Below are 22,356 nucleotides of genomic sequence, written 5' to 3'. Positions count from 1 at the left end.
TGCTGAAGGGTGATGGGTCTCAGTGTAGCTGTAGAAGTGTCAAAAATAAGGATGCTCTGCAGAGTGACTACTATAACATGTCAGTAAGCCTGCCTTCTGTCTCAACAAGGTGATGTGGATCCGTCATCTTGGAGAGAATGAAGCCATTGAGGTTGATACAATTAATGCATTGGTTGACATTTCACTGAGTGACCCAGCCCACACACATACATTTTCAGCCTTTAAAACATGCACAATGGTGGAAAAAAAGCATTTCCTGTAGTGATTTTACTAAACCCATATTCTAAGGCTGTTATTGGCAGACACAGGCAATGTGAAAAGGCTTTCAAGAATATTATTCATTTTGACTTATTTGATATAATCCTTCCACCTCAAGCTGTAGATTTGTAAATGTAACCCATTTATGGTAATGAGCATTAAATCCCCTTACAGTTATGTGTGCATACTCCATTTATTTTTGATTAAAATATCCCACATAATTTCTGCCTACTTCTTGACAAAATGGTAATTAAAGAATACAATTCCTTTTATAAAGGAAATTAATTCAGTCTATAGTTTTTGTGTATTGCCACAGAAACACACAAACGAGCTACCGCCACGTATTGGAGTGGACCTCAGCTGCGTGAGGCAGGAATAGGTATCCTATGACTATATTATAGAAAGTTCATTCTATTTAACACAAAAATAGGGCAGGGAACTGAAAAAGCTGTGTTTTGTTTTCGTCTTGAAATATACTGTACATCCAGTCACATAGGGCATTTTTGTAATTTATTACATAGAGGAGATGTGGATTTTGGGGCAATAAATATTTCCTAACACAAGAGGTGGCTGTGAAACTGGATCCAACAAAAGAGAGAGAGAGAGAGAGAGAGAGAGAGAGAGAGAAAAATCACAGCCTCCTTTTCAATGTTGCTGCATGTTGCACACATCCTATAAATAATGTACTAACAAATATTGATTAATGTACCTCAAGAAGAACCACAAGGCCCAAAAGCCCCGATGTTTTGAGCTCTGCCTCTGACTGAATGTTTATGGCCTGAGGCGATGTGTGGTCCTTGCACTGTACTTTACTAATGGGGATTTCATTCTGGGCAATGAATTATGATTCTGCTTAGCTTCATTTCTTATTTAATTTGCAAATCTACCAACTGCAAATGCATCAGCATGTAAATGAATCCAGGCTACCATGGAATCAAACTTGAAAATGCGTGTTTTTGTTGAGTATCTGGCCAAAATAGACCCCTCTCATGTCAAAAGGTTGGTATGACTGATAGTTCTTGTTCCAGATATTCATGAAGGTCGTGCCTCGCAAGTGTCTTTGAGATGCGACAACATGGTGGATAATATCACGATCCAGAAACCTGCGAGTGCATTATAGTAAACATGACAGTATCTCCACTGTTTATGGTCACATATGCATAAATCATGTGGAGTGAGGCATAAGCCGTATATTTTCCACAGCAGGCATTAAAAGTTGTGCACCATTAAAGTGGGAAAAAAGGGGTGATTTTGAGCCAAATGACTGGTAATAACCTCATGTCAATAGCAATGTCATGCATTAGTCATAGTTTATTATAGAGTGTGGTATTGGATTAGAAGGAATTAGACTGGCTGTGGTTTAATTGGTCCATTTTCTTGTCACCCGTGCTCTGCCCACATGTTGGAAGCTATCTGGATCTATTTACTGCCTAATTCTTAAATCCGACCTGTGCATCTTAGTGAATCACCTAGTTTACAGTGAATTAGGTCATGAGCACCCCCAGGCATTGATAATTATGGTGTGACATGCCCTGCACAGCAACACGCTGACCGTCACTTTTACTTTATAGGCCCAACAACCAATATGCTATGACACTGTTGACATATCACACCAAATGAAGAAAAAAAAAGAAAAAGGGGAAAAACACAGTGTTTTACAGTATTCTTCCAAAACGACTCAAGAGGCTCTGATGGCCAAATGGAAGAAGAGGTGAAAACACTCTGCGATAAAGGTGCTAGAATTTGCTCTAAGGAAAGTTTGATCACCGTTCTTAGACACCCAATATATCCTTTAGACACTGTAAAGGATTTTCACTGTGCCTCCCAAAGGCTTGGATGTTATCTGAAAAGTGAATTACATTAGACAGTGCTTAAGGTGGAAACAGTGCACCAACCACAGTTGTGATGAATGAATGGTGACAGTTGTCTCCAGCCCTGTGTGTTGCATGAACTTGTACTGAATTTCGTCTGACAACTGCAGTCAGACACTAATGCATCAATAACACATTATTACTTTCCTGTCTGGCACAATCAGCAATAACCTACATTTCTCAGGTGTATTTATTCAACAAATGAGAGAAAGAGAGAGAGAGAGTGGGTGTCTGCAGGATGTCATGTAGGTACAATAAATCCAAATAGCATGAAAACCAATCTTAAGAGTCACCTGTTTGGCTTCTTGATCTTAAAAAGCACGAGTAAACGGCTAAAAATATAGAATTAATCCATGCAGTGTCTCTCTCAATATCATACTTAAACAGGAAGTACGACAGACATCAACTACACGATGAAGGCAACCCAGTTTCGGCTCCATGTACAGTCTTTATACAGCTGTTTGCCCCAAATATGCTATACTCAGTCAGTTTCAGGACCATGGACAGGGCTTAGAGACATTAAAAGAGTATAATTTCAAAACGCATTCATCTTAATGTACCACTTTAGGACCATAGACAGAGATGAATTATATTAAGGACACTGCTGAATCTAATATCACTCATTCATTCACTCTATCTATATATACCCTGTAGTCACTCAGAAGCCATCATTTGTGTCCGAATGTGCAATGCTTCACTATCCAGTTGACTATCCAAGAAAATATATACATTTTTTAAAATGATGCGAGATAATGGATTTGATTAGGATTTGTTCAAATTCTGTGTTTAATTTAAAAGTAAAAACCAACAATGAATTTCAGTTTCCGTTTCGGTGCAGCAGACATTTTTTATTTTTCCTCAATATGTACTTGCTTTCAGCAACAGCAACATGGCTGCGTATTATTGAGACCATAGCCACAAATCATGTACTCTGTTTAGAAGACTTTCCATCATACACTGTGTCTATCTAAGAATTTCTTACTCTATATAGGGAGTGTGGTAAAACTGCTGTGCTGAGCTAAAAAAGCAATATACAATCCATACTCTGTAACAAAGACCTGCTTTATTTTTTTAATATGGTTGGTGATGGTGTTGTGTGTTTGACAGTTGTCTTAGTCACAGTTCACGAGCATAGGCAGTCTAAACCAGGCTTTAGGCTACATAATGTATAAGATGACAAAATCATTGGAACGAGTACAAACACCATTGTTTTGCTTCAGTATTTCTTTTGTGCTTAAGTTTCAGCAACACACACAAACACACACACACACACACACACACACACACACACACACACACACACACAGCTTGGAAAAAAGCTCGTCTATCATTTCTTTGTCCAAGAAGCGTTCCCTTTCTTATTTTCAATCACACAACCAGGGGTGTGCAATACTGAATGCACAGTTAAGGCTCTGTGCCATACTATACTTTAGTTGCATGCATGATAAATTATACTTGCTATAATAAAGAAAAATAAATCTTGTTCACACGTGTTTTACCCCAATTCTCCAAAACGTAGAAACATCTATTTATCTATAGTAGTGCACAGCTGAAGATAATAAATGCTTTAAATTGGCTGAATATCTACAACACTCAAAGTTCCAGCACCGTGGACGGGTCTTGGTGATATTACAGTTCAAGTATAATGCATTATTTTTGTTTGCCGGTCCCGGGTGTATTACATCGTGCTGAGAACCAGGGACACATCTGCTCTCGCCAATTTCAGCACCATGGTCAGCGCTGGTTTCCCGTTAACGGTGTGTTGTTCGGTGTGCTGCACTTTCACAGTTTAAGCTCTGAGAACAGGGCTGCATGCTATTGCGATGCAGCTTTACGTTGACCCCCACCCCCCTCGCTGTAATAACACACACCCCTGTTCATTCTCCCCCAGTAAGAAAAACCGTGCTCTTTATCCCAGCCAGTGCTTGCAGTGAATGAAATGAAAGCATGCCTGGATCGTGACGTGGCGCTGACACCGCGTGAGCTCTGCATCTTTAAAACAGAAGGACAAAAAGCAGAAAAAAAGAAACCGAAAGAAAAACAGACAAGCTGCTCAGTCATAACTGTGGGATGATAAGGACTACCTCTTTTTACTTTTGGAGAGAGTCGAGCCGTTAGGAGAGCATTCAGCATCAGCTGTTCAACACTGGTCTCTCATTGCTGGAAGTCGGGGCTGAATCAGTCACATGACAGAACTGGAGGCAGAGATCTAGAGAAAAGGCACAGCATTTCGGCTAGCACCGCCATACTGTATTTTGAGCCATATCACATTTTTATTGCAACATTTTACTCCCGCTCGGTGAGTACATTTCCAATGGCTTTTTTGTAAGCATTTTTTGTCTTTTTAATTGCCCCCCCTTTTTTTGTTATTTTTCCTCCTTTTGCTGATGGTTGAATTGAGCATTGACATGGTGGTTTTGAGCGTTTTTCCACATCCAGGCTTCAAGTTTTTAGCATGCAGTTATTCTGATCGAGAGTGCCAAGAGGGTAAACGGGTGCGTTATCGGGATTGAGAAAGCCTTTACTTGCTTGCAGTTTTGTTTCGAGGGTCGAAACCAAGCAGGTTTTGTCAGTATTGAGATTTTTCGAACATTTATTGGTGGTTTTGAAACATTTTTAATTTTTTTCTCTTTTTTTTTCTTTTTTGTTTCTGTCGACTTTTGCTGTTGCTATGCTTTGGTTTGCATTTTGCAGTGTTGTTTGTTGCCTTCGAGTTTTGTGATTTTGATGTCTCGGTGAAATCACCACCGATCCGATCCTTGCTTTTACTTTGCTCCTCTTTTCTTTATGGAAAAAAAGAGGGGGAATCATTTTTAAAGCCCGATGACATTTTAACGTGCTACTTTTCTTGCAGCTGAGCTCACAGGTTTGTGGTTTTTGTTTTTGGTTTTTTGTGTTCCTCTCTTTTTCCGATTTCATTATACTTTTGCTGGTGGCAGTGTCAAGTATTTTTTGGATGTTATTTTTTTGACTAGATGATGCTGGGTGGACGAGGGGAGTTTTGATTCTTGGGGGAGTTCAATGCGTTCTTGTTTTCAACGAGGATGAACAGACATTTTCCCTCTTGCAGGTATATAACGTGAGCGGATGAGTGACACGCTTCTGTATTTACAATAAAGAATGAGGTGACAGAAATATGCACCTGTGGCTGACGTGTTATTTTGTAAGGGCTGCTCAAATTGTTGATTAGAAAAGGCATTCTTCATCAATGTTACCTGAAGGTTACCTGCTGTGATCGATCTGTACCTAATGCTTTATAAAATAAAATACAAAAAAAATCTAATGTCGTGGTCAATAATTCAAGAACACGGATTGGAAATCACACGCAGTTCGTTCGAACAGTGTTTTCTTTGTCGTGAGTTCAACAGTCTTCACGCCGTTCAAGCTGAAGACTAAATGTAAGTAGATACAGCCAAGGACGGATAGACTGCAATAAATGCAAGTATCGAAAGTCTATCCATATATCGATTTGGAGGAGCGGAAATAACAAAATTCCTTTACTGCAGCAGACGCTTCTTTAAACTGCAGCTGGCTACCAACTTGAGGGAAATAATTAGGTTACATTTTCCATTGCAGTATGTCATGGGCAAATATCTTCCCACACTTAAGTGCCCCTCTTAGTCCTTCACAAACTCAAATCCGCTTTTTGTGGGCCTGGATGCATAAATACTTTTTTTCTAATCTGATTTTGCAGGAAATGAACTAAAAGAGGACTTAGAGTGAAATAATCCTTTCAAGAGGCAGTTTAACCTCAGATTATTAGTGCTGCAGGAAATGCAAAAATAAAAGCGAAAACAGATATCATGGAGTCTTAGAAAAGAGCAAGGCTTGCAATCAGTTATTCGAATTATTTGCTCTGTGTGTGTGTGCGTGTGTGTGTGTGTTCATAGCCAAAAAGTCATGGTACTCAGCAGAAATCCACCATCTCTACTTGACTTACTCTTCACTTTTTCCCGGGCTGATCTAAATCATTTCTGCCTTTGGAGTTTCCATTTTTAAAGAAAGGAGTCAAGCTTGTGCATCAGATCTCATCAGTTTGCTCCATTTAACTCATATGTGTTCAGTTTAACAGAACAGAGGTTTCGTCGGCATAATACTGCAGGCCAATAAAACACAGGGGAGTGGACCATTAAGTCTGAGTGTAGACTGTTAAGTCCCGGTGTCATTAAACAGGCTTGCATAGTTGATCAGAATCCAAATAATTTAATGTGGTGAAATGAAACATTAATAACTACTGGATGAAAAACGCAGTTGGTAAATTAGGATTGTTAATAAGGCAAACTGACTAGAGCAATTAAGATTAAACATGTTGCAGAGAATTGAAAGGCTGTTATTAAGTATTGATTTCTCTGTCTTCAGTTAGATCTATGCAGACCATAAAGGAGATGTAGATAAAGAGCACGAGGAGATTTTAATGGGGTCCAATTTGTGAGCCAATTTAGAAACGGCTTTAAGAGTCTAGGAAGAGAGTAAGTGTTTGCTTGTAGACACATAGTAAATATATTATAGGCTATGGTGTTGGAGTAGGTGTGGATTTGCCACCGAGTCTGTCAGTGACTGAAAAAGAAGAATTACAATTGAATCCAACAATTAGATTCAGACACAAGTAATCAGTGTACCGTCAGTTCTTGCACTGCAGCCACAATTTAATTACATTTTCCTTCAAAAATTTCTAAAAGTCACTGAACTCATTTAAGCCATGAGCACATTAAACTCTTACACCGAGTAATTCGGTGAAAGAATGACTTTAATTTTCAAGGCCTGTATTTTAGCCTGAAGCCAGGGCATTTCACATGTGTCTAGATAATATTTTCAGTAACTTCTTCAAGGTGTCACACTGTCCTCCAGTTTATCTATGCAGAATTACACACAATTTTTAGCTGCATAAAATAGCTGTCTTTTGTAAACGTTCCAAAGAAATTGTCTTCATTATCTTCGGTGCACAAAGGTTTTAATCAGCCCACTCCCATCAGCCCACTCCCTTAAAATCAATCCATCTGTTGGCTTTCAAACCTCAAACCACAACATCACAAGACATCAACATGTCTTCACGCCCTGAGTTGAGAGTTGTTTCTGCCACACCGCCACAGTGTGAGCTCCACAGACATCTCTCCTGCTAAGCATTATGATAGTTTCTATTACGTCCTGCAGTGTTGTGTCTGCGCTCCAGGCAGGTTTTCTGTTATCTGGGCCAAGCCAGAACCGCACAGGAGTCTCACAGAGAAGTATGATAGCTCATGTGTGGTTATATCTCTGCTACCATGAATAAAACATCACGCAAGAGTCAGCTATGTGCACTAAGCATGTGCTTAACTAGAAGATGCATGAAAGTGAATGCAGGTTTGGTGGTGGTGGTGGTGGTGGTGGTGTGTGTGTGTGTGTGTGCAGATATATGTTGCTTTAGTATCATCTTTCAAAAGAAGAAACAATAAGCAACATTAAAGGAGGACAAAACCTGAGCAGACTGAGACGTTTTATGTTTTGCCCTTTAAAGTGTTGAAAAGGGACCATGAAACAAGTTTTATCATTTTCAAGAAGCAGCAGTAGCTCTTTACTTAAATTATGTTTTTTTAACCATAAAGGCACTCATATAGTATGACTTGCCACTGTCTGAAAATATGGCAGCTACAAAGCTGGTCTGAATTTTGCTCTCATCTTAACAATTTTTTTCGCCAGTCAGTGAAGCTCTCAATTAATCTCTGCATTGTTTTAATTGAATTTCCACATGTCATTACTCACATAGGAAAGAGTTTGGTTGCTGTTTTCCATCTTTATAAATCAATCTAGAAAATGAGCCTGACAGAAATAGTTATTGTCTTTCTGATAATTATTGTACTATAACAATAAATAATGATTTGCTCCATTCAAGTAGATACAAAAAATCCCGTTTCTCCTTCTTGACTAATAAGCATACGGCAAAGAGCACCACTCCTTACCGCATTAGTGTAATGTTATTTTGACAGAGTGATTAAGTGTGAGCAATACCTTAATTCTTCTTAGGCTTTACCACAAAGAAGAAAGGCCAGTTTTTATGTTACCTGAAAGAAAAAATGTCTGCAAGGCAAACTTGTGCAAGTCACAAGTTAGATTTTTTTTAGTAATCGCATGGTTGTAAAGGCAACTCGCAGAAGTGCATCCATATTATTATCAACTCAAAGCGTCTTTCATCTGCATTTTGGCAGCTAGTCAACCATATCAACATAACATGAAGTACCAAAGTAAAAAGAGTGTTTTACGATGTGTTTTATTTCTCTCAACGAGGCATTCGCTTCCTTCTCCCCTCCTTTTAACAGGTAAACAGCTTACCTTTGCCATGACTCATTCTACTGAGACTACTGTTAAGTACTTTACTGTCCTTTTCTGAGCTGTTAATTTGATAAGTGAGGGGATCTTGCACTTCATAGTCTGGGCAATTAAACCCATATCTGAAGAATAGGGTCAGGCTGAATGACTTTCTAGTGTCTATTATGGGAACCATCTGAGTTACTGTGCATCACTGAAATCAGACTTCTGCACCGACATGCTGAGACCTGATTGTAACTTTAAAATTTCGTATGAAAGCAAAGTTTTGTTTTAGTTACATGCAACTGACATTCGGTCTTGAGGGTGTGCGCTCTTTTAACTTGATGCTTATGAAGACAATGGGATCAGTCACAAAACAGTGATTATTTTTTTCCTTTGATTAAATACACGAAACTAGACCTAGACTGAGACTTGGGATGTGTTTTGGATTTGTAAAGCGAATTGAATTTTTCTATTTTTAGGGAGGAAATAAGTTTAGAGCTGTGGGATTAGGACAAACCTCACAAAAGGACATGGAGCTAAGATGGTGTAAAGGTCAGTGTTTGGAAGATCCGCTCATGAGGAAAGTACAGTTTATACTGCTTTCCCAGCGCTGTCCAGTTGTTGATCCAGCCTACATGATAGCTTCCAGGTCACATGAGGTCAAGCTTAAAAATTCAGTACAATTTTCTAATTAGTATGTGTTAAATTCCATTCGGCAGGAGTATCACGTAAGAGCAAAACATTCAAAATTAGGCTTTAAATTAGATATGGATGAAGCATTGCTGCTTCTAATATACATAAGTATTATGTCTTTAGACGAAAATGTCACAGAGTTTCCTGCAGCAGCATCTTCTCCCCCACCCCCTCCTAATTAAACTGTAATTTCAGAAAATTGTTGGTCTCATTGTAGATACATAAGCCTGTTTCATCACACTTAACTTTTTGGCATTTTAATACATGTTTTTCACATCAGTGTGCCAAACATCATCATTAAAATTTAACCCTCAGGCAGAAGGATGACCGAGCCAAAGATGATTAGTCTGAGCTTCTTTTCTGGAAATAACGGAAGGTCTCAGTTTGGATACATATAGAATTATGGAAATGTGGCTGGAATATTTTGGCAGGACACGAAAAAAAAGAACAATACACATGACCTCAATCTGCACATACACAAATTTAGACATACATTTGTAAAGAAAGAGCAGGAGAAGGAATCTGATACATAAAGTTTTACCTATTTTTTGGTCCTTTTAAGAGCAGGCAGTTTAAGAGGAGAAAGATTTTAGCTTCTATTTCTTGCTTGTATGCATTTATTATACTTTCATTATGCAGAAATTCTTCTCTTCAGCCCTCCTGATAACCTTCTTCCCCTGATCGGGCTAGCCAATCCACATTAAGTTGAGTAGTATCAAACTAGAACAGTGGCACAGGAAAAGACAAGCTGATCAAATATTTAGAAAATTTTCTTTACCTCTCTGAAACATAAAAAAAAAGCAGAAAACACTGCATATTAAATAAACATAAGACTCTCCCGAAATGCCACTATAAAATATTAAAAGCAGCATTAAAAAGATAAACACAGAAATACCAGAGACTAAGGGCTCCCAGGTCAATTTATAGAGGTTAAAATCAAAATGCATAGTGAAATTCAAAGACTTGAGTTGCCATAGGCAACATCTAAGGCTCAACTAATTGATTTATCATTAGGATGCAAAAGCAAGTGCTTACTTGCAATCTAAAGATGACCTGGGCATGAAAATATTAAGCGTAGGAACATTATGCATGGGAAACATCTAATTGGGAAGAACTTTTTTTTCCTACTGTATAAGCAGTGGAGCATTGCCCACGGCGATGAATTCAAAGAACTGCATAGTTTACTGGTAAGAGTGAATCTTGGAAAAGCTGTTTCAGTTAAGAGACGAGGTTATAAAGTTGACAACTTGATCCATGAGTTCTGGCATGTCTAAGTGACTGTGTGCTCTTTGATGCTGAGTGCGTGACAGAAAAATAAACAAATGAAAAGCAACAAAAAAAAAAGAGGCAGAGGAGTGGTATGAACCCTTCCAAAGCAGGTGGCAGAGCCCTCCAGATGCTGCAGAGAAGCAACGATGCAGATAATGTCTTGCCTAGATTACCTCAGGGACTCCGATTACAGTGGAGAGTCCTCATCTGGGTCAGCTCCGAGCTGGTTCTGCAGGGATCAGCTGTTCTCGCTGTTGTCCTGCTGGCCTCAGCTGTCTCTCACCTGCTTGTGACCAGTCACGGATGTATTGGCAGTCTAAACACAACAGAGTCGACATACATGATACGTTGCACTGTGCCGTACCTACACTGTCACGACAGGCTTATTTGCACTGAATATTATTTTGATAAGGTCTGCATGAAACTTGATCTAATTGAATTAATCAATTCACTGTTGTCATCTCTGGGAACTTTCAATTGTAAGGGAAAGATTTTACCATAACAGTGTAATAGTAGTAGAATAATAATAATAGTAGAATAGCTGGAAATAGGAGGGTGAAAAATCTCCCTCTTACAAAGAAGAAATCTCCAGGAGTGGGGATCTCAGGGACCAATTAGGGTAAGCAGAAAGTGAAGAGAGAAAAGAAGAGCATAGAGAGACATGTAACGTATGCATGGATAAATTGGTGAACTGGCCTTCAGAGCACAATCCCTAGGGGCAAGCGGTCAGAGCTCTCCTGGGGCTAAAGTGTTGGTTTGAAGGAATTTTTCTTGGGATGTCAATCAAATAACTTTAAAGAGACTGAAAATGGACAAAAAATAATCGCAAATAACTGCAAAGAGGCATAAATCAACCATAAATAATCCAAAAAGACAGAAAGAAAATGCAAACCAACCTCAAAGAGACACAAAACAACCAAAGAGGAACAGAATTATAACAAAAAGACACAAACTGACCACGGAGACGCAAAACCACTACAAAGACAGACAAATTAACAGGAAAAAAACAACCACAAATAACTCAAAGCATTCTGCATTTCTTTTGGATGTCTTCATCTTATGTTTTGAGGCACTGGGGGCCTTTTCGCATGCCTCAGGGCACAAGGGAGGGAGGGAGTTCCAAACAGGAGTCAGAGGTTTCAAATCTTTGAAGTTTAGATCCAAATATAGAATAGACAGCGAAAAACTGTGATCACTTTATACAACAGGTACTAAAGTGTAGAGAAAAATAAAATGATCATAAAGTGATTATACTTTTTCTGTGATTTGTTGCTCTGACGACAAATCTTCATCTTTGCTTTTGCAGCTTGTTTTTAAAATTTGGTCAGATACATTCAAAACTCTTGCACAGGGCGTAGCACAGCTCATACATTTAAACCACTTAATTTTTTTAATGTTTATCAAATTATTGGCTTATATATTCTAATATACTCATTTGTGTTTTTTGCAGACAATAATGAACAATGCATGTGTTTGGAAAAAAAAAGGAATCTGTAGTTTTACATAAGTTGCTAATAGACTCTACAACCATCATATGTAGTTCAAGATTTTCAATTTAGAAATATAAATTTAAGGCTAGATAATTTTTAAGTGAGGCAATAATGCAGATCTACACAAGAGATGAAAGTCAGTTTTGAAAAATGGGTTGCAAATGCTCATGTACGGTTTACCCTTCAAATGTATGTATGCACAAATGTGTGTATGCCCTCTATAAGAGAAAGAATGTACACGGGAATTCCAGATAGATATTTTCAAGGAGATATAAACTGAAAAAGAGAAAAGAAAGAGAGATATTCCAACATAGAGGCATCTTGACTCACATAGTCGTGGGGATCATGACCTCAATTTTCAGTGTGTGCCACTAGGAAAGCACAGGTGCACTCAAGAAGAGATGGCTAGCTAGCTAGCTAGCTATTGAGTTTGTGTACCCCTGAGGGCAAAAACATGTCCACCGAGCAAACCTTTTATGTTTCTCTCAACAAACGGTTCAGTCAGAGGTATCAGGGGGGACTGCTGGTGATGGTGAAAATGTATGATTGCTCCACATTCAAAGTCTGATTCAGGCTGACAGATAATTCTTAACTGACAACAACACATGGACAGACTTGGGGCTTTTTACACGTAAGCACTCACATTGTTATTTAAATGATGTTAAGTTATGCAGAACTTTTACTAACTAGGAGAAACAAAAGGGAAAAAATGCAGAAATCAGCTTGGTTTCATTGCAAAGAATAGCTGTCATCGTGAGCCCCGCCCATGAGTGATAATCCCACGTGCACATGTCCCTGCAAATATGCATCCTGAACACAACTGCATCCTCTTCGGATTGAGGTTAACTAAAAAAAATAAAAAATAAAAAAACACACAAACACATCTGTCTTCCTAAAATGTTGCCCTATTCACTGATGGGTTTATGATTAAAAATAGAACTGCTGTCATTTAATTCCCCACTTAGCCACAAAAACAAAAAAAGCAATCATCTCCTGAAACATTAATGGCCCGTTGACATCTTGCAGCGAGCCACAGTCTATCAGGTGGCGTGTGTAAATAAGGCTTCATTCTTCATATTGATTTTCCCCCCAGGTTTTGACATCAGAGGAAATCAAGAAGCACATTGCTGTATGTTCTCTGCAATAACAGCAGTTATTATAGCCATTACTTCCTTTTCCATCCATTTTCTCTAATATACACCCAGCGCCTACATCCATCAGTGTGCAAAGATGTGGTTTGGATATTTGTCTTGATGGAAAGGTAAATGAAATCTTCAGTCGAATAGCCTGCTCTGGCATTATTAGTGGATATAAATGTGCTTACTTACAAATTCCGCTGTTTCGTAAGAGTAACACGATTCTCTGGATTATATTTACGTCCCATTTGCTGCCCAGTTAGTGTTTTACTGCACAGGAAACGATAGCATATAGCAATGTGGAAAAACCAAAAGAGAACACTTAAAGCCCCATCAAGAGACTTTAAAGTGCATTTGCATGTCCTGTAAGCCAGTGCTTCTCAACCTTTAAAGCAAAGTCTACTTGTGACACATCATCCATCCCTAATCAGCAAGATGCTTTAAAAATAATGCCTTGATTATACTCGGTTGTGAATACAGACATGGACAGCTGAAGACAGGATAACAGAATAGTCATTCTTGTTATAGTTTTTTGAAGTCTCCTTACCTGGGCCGCATGTGTAGTTGGTGCATTGTGATATAAATTCTTTGCAGACTGGTCCAAACAGTCAAAAAAGACAGGCAGGTATGTGGACTACTATTAAATTTACATTGCTGTGACCTGAGCGGACTCTAGCAGACTCTAGTGGACACGGTTTAAGTCATTCAAAAATTGTTTTAATCAAAGTTGATGTTGTCTGAATAACAGATAATAAAGAAATCAGGGATTTTAAGATCTATTTATTTTTAATTTTTTGTTGGGCAAGTGTATTTTCTTGGTTTGGTGCCCTGGATGCAGGGCTACCAGCACTAAATTCAGAATAACTGTCATAAACTACAGATATGTTTCCTTTTTTGTTCATAAGCACGGCCAGAAAACCCCACTCGTGAGGGCCTGTATAACATTTAAATTCTCTATAACACTGGGTCTGTCAGGGCTTGTCTGACAGACCCCATCGCCCCTGGCATTTTGCCCTGTACCAGCCCACCGCAATCGATAACATGCCACCCATGTTTGTGCTGCCCTGAATATGCATGCCGTCCAGGCCACCCTTTAAAAGCACTAAAGGTGTGTATTGAATAAGCGAAGACTAAGATTTAGATAAAGGAAACGTTTTTTGAAAGTGACTCTGCTAATACCTGTACAGTACTGAGAGAATTTTAAAAGAAGTAATGATCTGTCTGTAATAAACAGTTGATCAGATAATTGTTCTTTTCAGGTTGAAGTACAGTATGTTTCACTAACTCATAGCATTTCCTGCTTGGGTAAGTTCTTAAAAAGCAGGAAAAAAATAAAGTGAATAAACTGTCAACATAAAAGTAAAAAAAAAATGCGGGGGACTTGTTTGATAAATCCATAAAAAAGTGGTGCGATCATGTCAGAGAGGCGCAAAACAGTCACACTGACATGACAATGTATGTAAAGACAATGCACAAATAGTTGTTTAGGGAATAAATAAAGACAAGAATGTCTCAATTTTACTCCCCTATAATGTCCATCACTGCCACACAAAATCTTGCGTCCTAAGAGGTTTTTTCCATATCCCAAAACATCACTGGGAACAGCAAGCTGCCAGCTGGCCCACTGCTAATGCTGATAAATGGTGGTTAACAAAATTGTGGCATCCTTTTTACACTAGCAAGTGCTTACTAATTGTCTTAGCCACTTTGCACAGTGTGTTAGCTAGCATACTCTGACATCCACACAAACACATTATGACCAGAAAACTACTTATTTGCAAAAGTGGCAAGCTAGCCAAATTGAAGTTGTGGAGAGAGTGCATATTTGGTTGTACTGTTATGTAATTAACACAACTTTGCAAAAACCAGCCACTTCGTTCACCAATAGAGTTTAAGCTTAAATTTTCTGACACTCCAGACAAGTATCACCCTGCTAATCATCCTAATCTCATCTCTCCTGACATACAGTGTTGTTGATCCAGGCAGACAGCCCATTACCTTCTGCTTTACTTAACCCCCTCTAAGTTCTCCGTTTCTCTGTCCTTCTAACTGTGTACAGCACCACTGCCAGCACCTCCCTAGTCTTATCCATTTTGGCACTCTGACGTTTTTGTTGACAGCTGTGTTGGCCCGAAAAGTCACATTAGGCCCACTGGGGGAGTTCCAGTATGCCAGATGGCCAGTCAAGCACAGGTAAAAGGTGATAACAGAGAGTAAAAACAAGCCAGAATAATATTATGTCCTGTCCTTACTCCTCTGTCTTTCTTTTCTCTCTCCGCCTATCACAAATTGCAAATAGGTAAACTGTTTGACCGTATACTGGCTGTTCTAAGCTAGTAACAAACTGAATGTAGAATTATAGAAAAAAGAAAACAGCGTGTGCGTGACAAGTGGCTCGCTGCCACAACAGAAGCAGCGAGCAATGCAGATGCTTGCTGTTGAAAAATGGGTTAGGGTCTCGGGCCCTCAAACAGCAGGCTGCTTTTCTTAGTTTGTAATGCAGTCCTATCTTTTAGCATGGTTGTACTGTGGGAATACTGATCATTTAAATGGATAGCTTATCATCTTCTGAAATACTCTTGAAGTATGGGATGCAGACTTTGCTATTTTAGATTAAGATTATAAGTTCAGCAGAATGCCGGCTCATTTCTCCATCAAATATAGGACCATGGTTCTCAGCTAGCTGCCAGTTAGCATTCTTTAGCATAGTTAGCATAAATACTAAAAATAGGTGATAAGAGTCACTCTAAAGCACTAACTAATTATATCGTTTGAGAACTAGGGGTTTACTGGGTGTTTTTAGCTGGGCTAACTTATGTTTATTCAGGGGTTAAAATGAGTGGGAGTTCCAGAACCTTTCAGTTGCTCAGTAATGAAACCTAATCCAAATTTTACAAAATTTTCCAAAATACATAATTTTATCAAGCAGCCTGGCTTTGCTTCCAGGTTAGGCCACAGAGAAATGAATATCACCCTTGGTCCTTTCCACATGTGCAGACGTCAGAAAAGTTGCCATGTTGTACTTCACTACCTACCGCTACAGTAAGCATAAACAAAGTTACCATTTCTGTGAATGGCAGATAATTTCAAACTCGACACACAAAACTGCATCTGTGCAGTTTGGATTATAGTCTGTCTGCTAGCTAAGTGTCCAGTCACTGTATTTCCTAAGAGGGGGAAAAATGTGTGAACGATCTAAAATAGACAGAACATTAAAGGAAAATGAGAGATAATGACTACTCGGCAAGTGACATTAGCTAGAGGGGGAAAACTTACATGTCATGTCCAAATAAATGTTACTTTATTATTAAAATATCAGATTCTGGATCTGCATGTAATAATTTGCTGAAGTTATTTGGTTATTTGTGAATTGTGTCTTTCACAACAAATTTAATTATATTTTTTGTTGGACTATTATACTAGTATGCAAATTCATGCTGAGCTAAGTAGCAGTATTATGGTACAATCTACAGTGCTGCATTGTGTTGCACTCGTGAAATAGTTCATATAACATACAACAATCTGACTGAAGAGCAGTAAACCTCTAAAGCAGCAGCATCTGGTCAAAGCCTGTCCATAAAGAAAATGGGACATCAATTTATTTTGTGACTTATTTCTAAGAGAGTCATTTCCCTGCACTGCACCCAATCTCAGCGCACTCAAGTAGCCAAATTCCACTTTATCCCCTGGGTGTTGTGATTTTGTGCTAAGCTAAGCGAAGTGTATGTGACAGACAAACATCAGCGGCATCAATCCTTTTTCTATTTAATGCAAAAAGAAAAATAAGAAGCAAATGTTGTTACCCCACAGAGATAACTCTTAATTTTAGAGTCCCCATGGAAGCGGGATTGCTTCTTGCAAAGTGGTGTTGAACATAGCCTGCTTGTAATTCAACTAAAATCTTTCAGATCATTTCAAGTCAAACCTTTCTCCCAAAAAAAATCCAGTGAACCGGCAAGTCAGATATTTACTTACTGGATGTTACATGACATGATTATTAGGAAGTCACAATATTAGCTGAAGACTAAAATGCCTTCTGCACTATCTTTCAGTTTTACTCCAAAACTGACACAGCGGCTTTTCAAAATGTTTGTGACCAGATGGCTAAACTAGAAGAAAGATGTTTTGTGTATTATTTTATCATCCCCCCCCCCATCCTTTTAGACCCATGGGGAGCTAACTGCAAGGAAAATCAATTTCTGTCATTCTCCAGCGAGTCTGCAGATGACAGTGAATAAATTTGACGGGGGTAGATGCAAAGTTGTTGCAAGCCACAGGAACTCGACAGCTCTGTAATGCAGGTAGTTGCAGCTCCTGCTAAACTAGTTGAATGAAGTGGGACATCTGGATTTTGCATTATTTTTGCTATACTCTAAAGACACCTGTCAGTGACATCGTCAGGGAATACAAACATAATTAAGTAATCAAACAGACACATTACATATGTAAATTACATTAATTGCAGAAATGGGCTTAAAATATTCATTCAAATTAGCCCCATCATTTAGGCAGGGATCTCTTCCTGGTGAGTGTAATCATTGAACTAATTAGGTCAGTCAATGCAAGTTGAAACATTTCGAAAAGCAATTTCACTTTCCAATTAATTATAGGCTCAGAGATTGAAAGCAATATGGAAATCTGCGGAGCAATAGCAAGGATAGAAATAACCCTTCAGAAAATCATCATCATGAGACCAGACTTATAGAAACAGGCCGACAGACTGAGAAATTTCACTGTGCAGCTTGAGCTTGAACTGTTATTATTTTTCATGGTTTATGGGTCTGAATGTGTATTTGCCGAGATGACTTGTCTGTATGGATTTTGGAAGTATCTCAGCAAGACAATTCAGCGCTGTAGAGCTGAATAGCGTTAGATGAAAGTGGAACACTCATTCACCTTTCTAGTACAAAGCAAACCACTTTGGAGAGTTCATAACCGGCTGCAGAGTGTGTGGCTTTTTCAGAAACACACAAAACAAATATCCACCCTGGTCTGAACAGTTCCATCCAGCGGTCTTATTTGTTTTGTTATGGCACTTTTATTTAATTCAGAAGCAACAATATAATTGCACTCTATTCTAATTCTTTTTATAGTCCTGAGTGAAACAGCATTCATGGCAGCCATAAACACGAGGATTGCAGGGAATTGTTCTCCAATCTGCTCCTACAAACAGGGAGTGCATGACGCCGTGGACAAAAATATTGGTCCACCTACACATTACACCTACAGCAGCTGGCCAGCCATGGAGACCCAAAGGGTGATCTCCCATTGCACAGCTTTTGGGTTGATGTTAATGCCAGAGGAGTTTCGGAGCTCAGCAGTTATTGAGTCAGGAGAGATTGGCGAGTGTTACGCACCACGTGCCTCAGCACTCGGCGACTCCACTGTGTAACTTTACTGGGTCTCACACTTTGCGGCTGACTTGCTGTGGTTACTAAACACTTCCATTTTGCAAGAGTATCACTTACAGTTTACGGTGGGATGTCTAAAAGGGAAGACATTTTTTCAGCTGACTTGTTGGGAATTCTTTCACAGTCACCATGTCACCATGTCCTTAATTTTATACAACTGTGCCAATGAAACTGAAAAAATCCCAAATTCAAAGATTAAGAAGCGTGGAATGTTTTTGTCCAAGCCTCAGAACAATGAAGACAACACAAAAGGTGCATAAGCTGTGATTTCTTTAGTGGATAATTGAGGTTAAAATCTCCCAATTAAAAGAATAAAATACATTTACAACCTGATTTTAAATATATATATATATATATATATACATACACATATATATATATATATATATATATATATATATATATATATATATATATATATATATATATATATATTAGTAGTAGTTTCCCCCTTAATAATCCCACCCAGTGACGTCTTTTACAACTCCTCCACTTGGATACAGGATTCAGTCGGTGTTGCCATATTTGAGCAGTGTAAATGAGGCTCTACAAAGGGAGTATGTTTTACTTCTTTTACTCAGAGAGGGTATGTTCATTATTGCTTAACCTTCATTAAGATACTAAAAAAGTGTTGTATAAAGGAAATGTTGCAAGTGTTAGTATGCCATAATGGAGCTGTAGTAACCCAGTGTTTCTTCTAGAGCTTTAAAAGTTTTCAGGTATTATTTACATTCTGTACAAGACTGGGCAGAATACACAAGGTTATACTATTTAAATCCCAAACTACATTTGCTACATTGTATGGAGTTTTATTTTGAAATCCCCTCATTAGTCATCATTAGTGAGTCTTTTGCCTTGTAAAGGTAGCAATAGTGTCAAAAAGCACATCGCCACGTGATTTTCTAAGCTGTGGTACAAAAATGTTTTCCATTTGTAGCATCAGCAGATGAGGATGCTAAACTTTTGCTTAAGACATGTTTGCATATGGCATGCAGCCTGTCTCTTTAAGGGTTGTATAATGATATAATATGAATATTTGACTTTTTAAGATCATTTTTTGAAACAAATCACCTGGAAACTTTAATAATTTACGCTCCTGGAGCTAAAGATCAAGATACTTCTAACTAGTTACATTCATTTTAGTCAGCAAACATGACAACAGTTGAAGAGATGAAAAGCTGGCTTGTTTGCGTTTGTGTGAAATTGAATAACCATTGTTTCAAGAAATAAAATATAAAATATTTTTGAGTGACAAATCTTTCACTATTACCTGGTGCGATGCTGAATTGAAAAGGCTGGCTTGCAAATCAATAGCGAGCAAATTTCTTTCTCTTTTTTTCTTCAAGATAAAAATATTGACATATGACTTTTTGCTATTTTGTAAAAATATAAGCTACATAACTTAGCTTTTTACGAGTGCCGCCCAAACTGTGTGCAGCTTGTTCTTGTACACCTAAAACAAGACAGATGATGAGACTACAGCATGTGATAGGACATGCCCTCGGAGGTCCCCTGCACCTCTTTTGCCCTTCGTTTCCTCACCTTTCCCATCACATTATCCTCAATCTTACTTTGCTCCTCCCCAAAATGCTGCCTCCCTTCCCATCCTCAGAGATCTCACCAGAAGCCTCCAGAAAGACAGATGCTTTGTCCATTCATTCAGTAATTACATTCCACTGCCAGGTCTTGCAGGCTGATTATTTAGCTGTCTGTCTCATCTACTGCCAAGCCACTTCTCCCATGTAAGCTCCGATTCAGGACCCCAGGACAGCATCCGCAGATAAGGCTCACCCTGACTGTGTTAAACAATGAGAAGAGTTCAAAATGATTAGCCTGCCAGATTTTAGGTTTATTTTAGGTCCCATTTATGAAGGGGGAATGAATGTAATGAACATGCAATAAAACAAAATGTAACAAATCTAGTCAGTAACATACAGTATGGGAGATGCTTTTGGTGAATCTAACCAATGAATCAGCTTAAACTGCGATACGAATGTAAACAGCAAATTAGTTCTCAGAGAAATGAGAACGACTGCCTTTGGGCTCGCCTATGTTTTTTTCTTGCTCCCTTTTATATTAGAGCATCACCAGCTGTTATGGCAGATGGGCAAGGTAGCAACCAATTTAACTCCATCCATTTCTATGCAAGCACAGAAGAAACAATCTGTCTCTGTCACTGACTGTCTCACTCGCTCTCTCCTCTAAGCTTCTTTTTTTTCTGAAGGGATCTAGCTTTATCGCTCTCATTTTGACATACAGATTTTTACCAGCATCAACTAAAAAACTGTGATGGGATAATATAAACTGTACGTGCTTATGATTAAATGAGTATTTGCAATACTTTTACTTTAATTTTATATGTAAGCAAAAACAATAGATGAGCTTCCCATTGTCCTTGCCAATTCCTGAGAAAAACTAGGAAAGGTTTTCCAAGAAGTAGGCTGACAAGTTCATGATACAAATATTTTCTTTTTTCAATCCCAAAGGCACAAACTCTCACCAGCCACTTTATTAGGTACACCTTCCTAATGGTGTGTTAGAACCTTTTGCCCTCAAAACCTTGTTAATTCTTTGTGGCATTAAATCAATAAAAGGTGCTGAAAACATTCCTCAGAGATTTTGGTCAGTATTGACATGGGAGAATCACACAGTTGCTTGTCATGCCAATGTCTCCCTTCAACCACATCACAAAATGCTCTATTGGATTGAGATCTGGTCACTGTATAAGATATTCAAGAAACCCGAGCTTTGTCACACACACACACTATCCTACAGGAAGCAGCCAGGCGATGAATATATTGTGGTCAAAAAGCGATGGACATACTCAAGTAGCCTTTGGCACTTAAATGGTGCTTAGTTAGTATAAAGGACCTAAAGTGAGTCAAGAAAGTATCTCTTACACCTTTACACCAAGCTGATGATGCTTTCATGTTGGATAGCAGGGATCATTTGGCCCAACCATCACAGCAGAGATTGAGACTCAACAGACCAAAGAATGTTTTTTTCCAGTCTTCTACTCTCTACTTTTGTTGAGCTTGTGGGAAATTTAGCCTTAGTTTCCTGCTGTTAGCTGATAGGAGTGGTATCTGGATAAGAGCTGCTCTTCTGCATACTGTACCTTGATTGTAACAAGCAGTTATTTGAGCTACTGTTGTTTCCTGGAAGCTTGAAGCAATTTGTCCTGCTCTCCGGGGGTCTAAGTGTTAAAATCAGCAAGACATTTTCATCCAGAGAATGGACACTGGATATTTTGTCTTTTTTAGACCACTCTCTGCAAACCCTATAGATGGGTGTGCGGCTTAGATCCTTGAGATGAAGTGTATGCAGCTAATGTGTGTAGAAACACACGCCAGGATGTGCTCCTAAACTTACTTTATTGTGTACTTTATTGTACTTTATTGAGCCCCGTGGGGAAATTGCTCTCTGCATTTAACCCATTCACAGCAGTTACACTGGTCATTTTAATCATGGTACAATTACCATTGGTATTTTTTAGATTCAGCAGCAATCATAAGCAGATTTCTCCATACAACAATCGTTATTAGTTGAAGTGCTCTAAAATATAAAAACATAATTAAAAATTAACATAATCCATTTTATTCAATACCCTTAATATATTCAGAATATTTTCCTGATTCTAATTAAATTTTTATTGGAGTCTTATTTGAAAATGCAGGGCTTTTTAGGTGAAAGAGAATGTTTTTACAGTGTGATACAGTGTTCGTTAGTTTACTTAAGCAAAGGCTCCGAACTATTCGTCCACTATAAGTCTATTAACAAGCAGTGACACAAAGAGCAAAGAGGAGCAGTGAGGTTGAAAGATGCTATTAAAGCCATAACAAGAGTTAATGGCAGGGCAAAAAAAAAAAAAAAAAAGTTGAAGGTAATGGTGCTGCGAGTCTCAAATTGTCCAGATCAATGTTTAAAGAGCACATGGTGCAAT

The 22,356-nt window shown here is 38.5% G+C and overlaps 1 protein-coding gene across 1 annotated transcript in view; it reads left to right on the top strand.

Moving 5' to 3' along the window:
* The first annotated feature begins 4,516 nt into the window (after positions 1 to 4,516).
* ralylb (RALY RNA binding protein like b) overlaps positions 4,517 to 22,356 on the top strand; it is a 142,356-nt gene continuing 124,516 nt past the window's right edge. The window contains exon 1 of the mRNA XM_085362822.1: positions 4,517 to 4,624. Within this exon, the coding sequence (XP_085218948.1) occupies positions 4,517 to 4,624 (108 nt within the window). The remainder of the gene's footprint in view (positions 4,625 to 22,356) is intronic.

Source organism: Diplotaxodon limnothrissa, linkage group LG9 (assembly GCF_057381915.1).
Source record: "Diplotaxodon limnothrissa isolate DT_005_m linkage group LG9, D_limnothrissa_male_GT1.1, whole genome shotgun sequence".
NCBI classification, from domain to species: domain Eukaryota; kingdom Metazoa; phylum Chordata; class Actinopteri; order Cichliformes; family Cichlidae; genus Diplotaxodon; species Diplotaxodon limnothrissa.
This window is presented reverse-complemented; position numbering and strand designations above follow the sequence as displayed.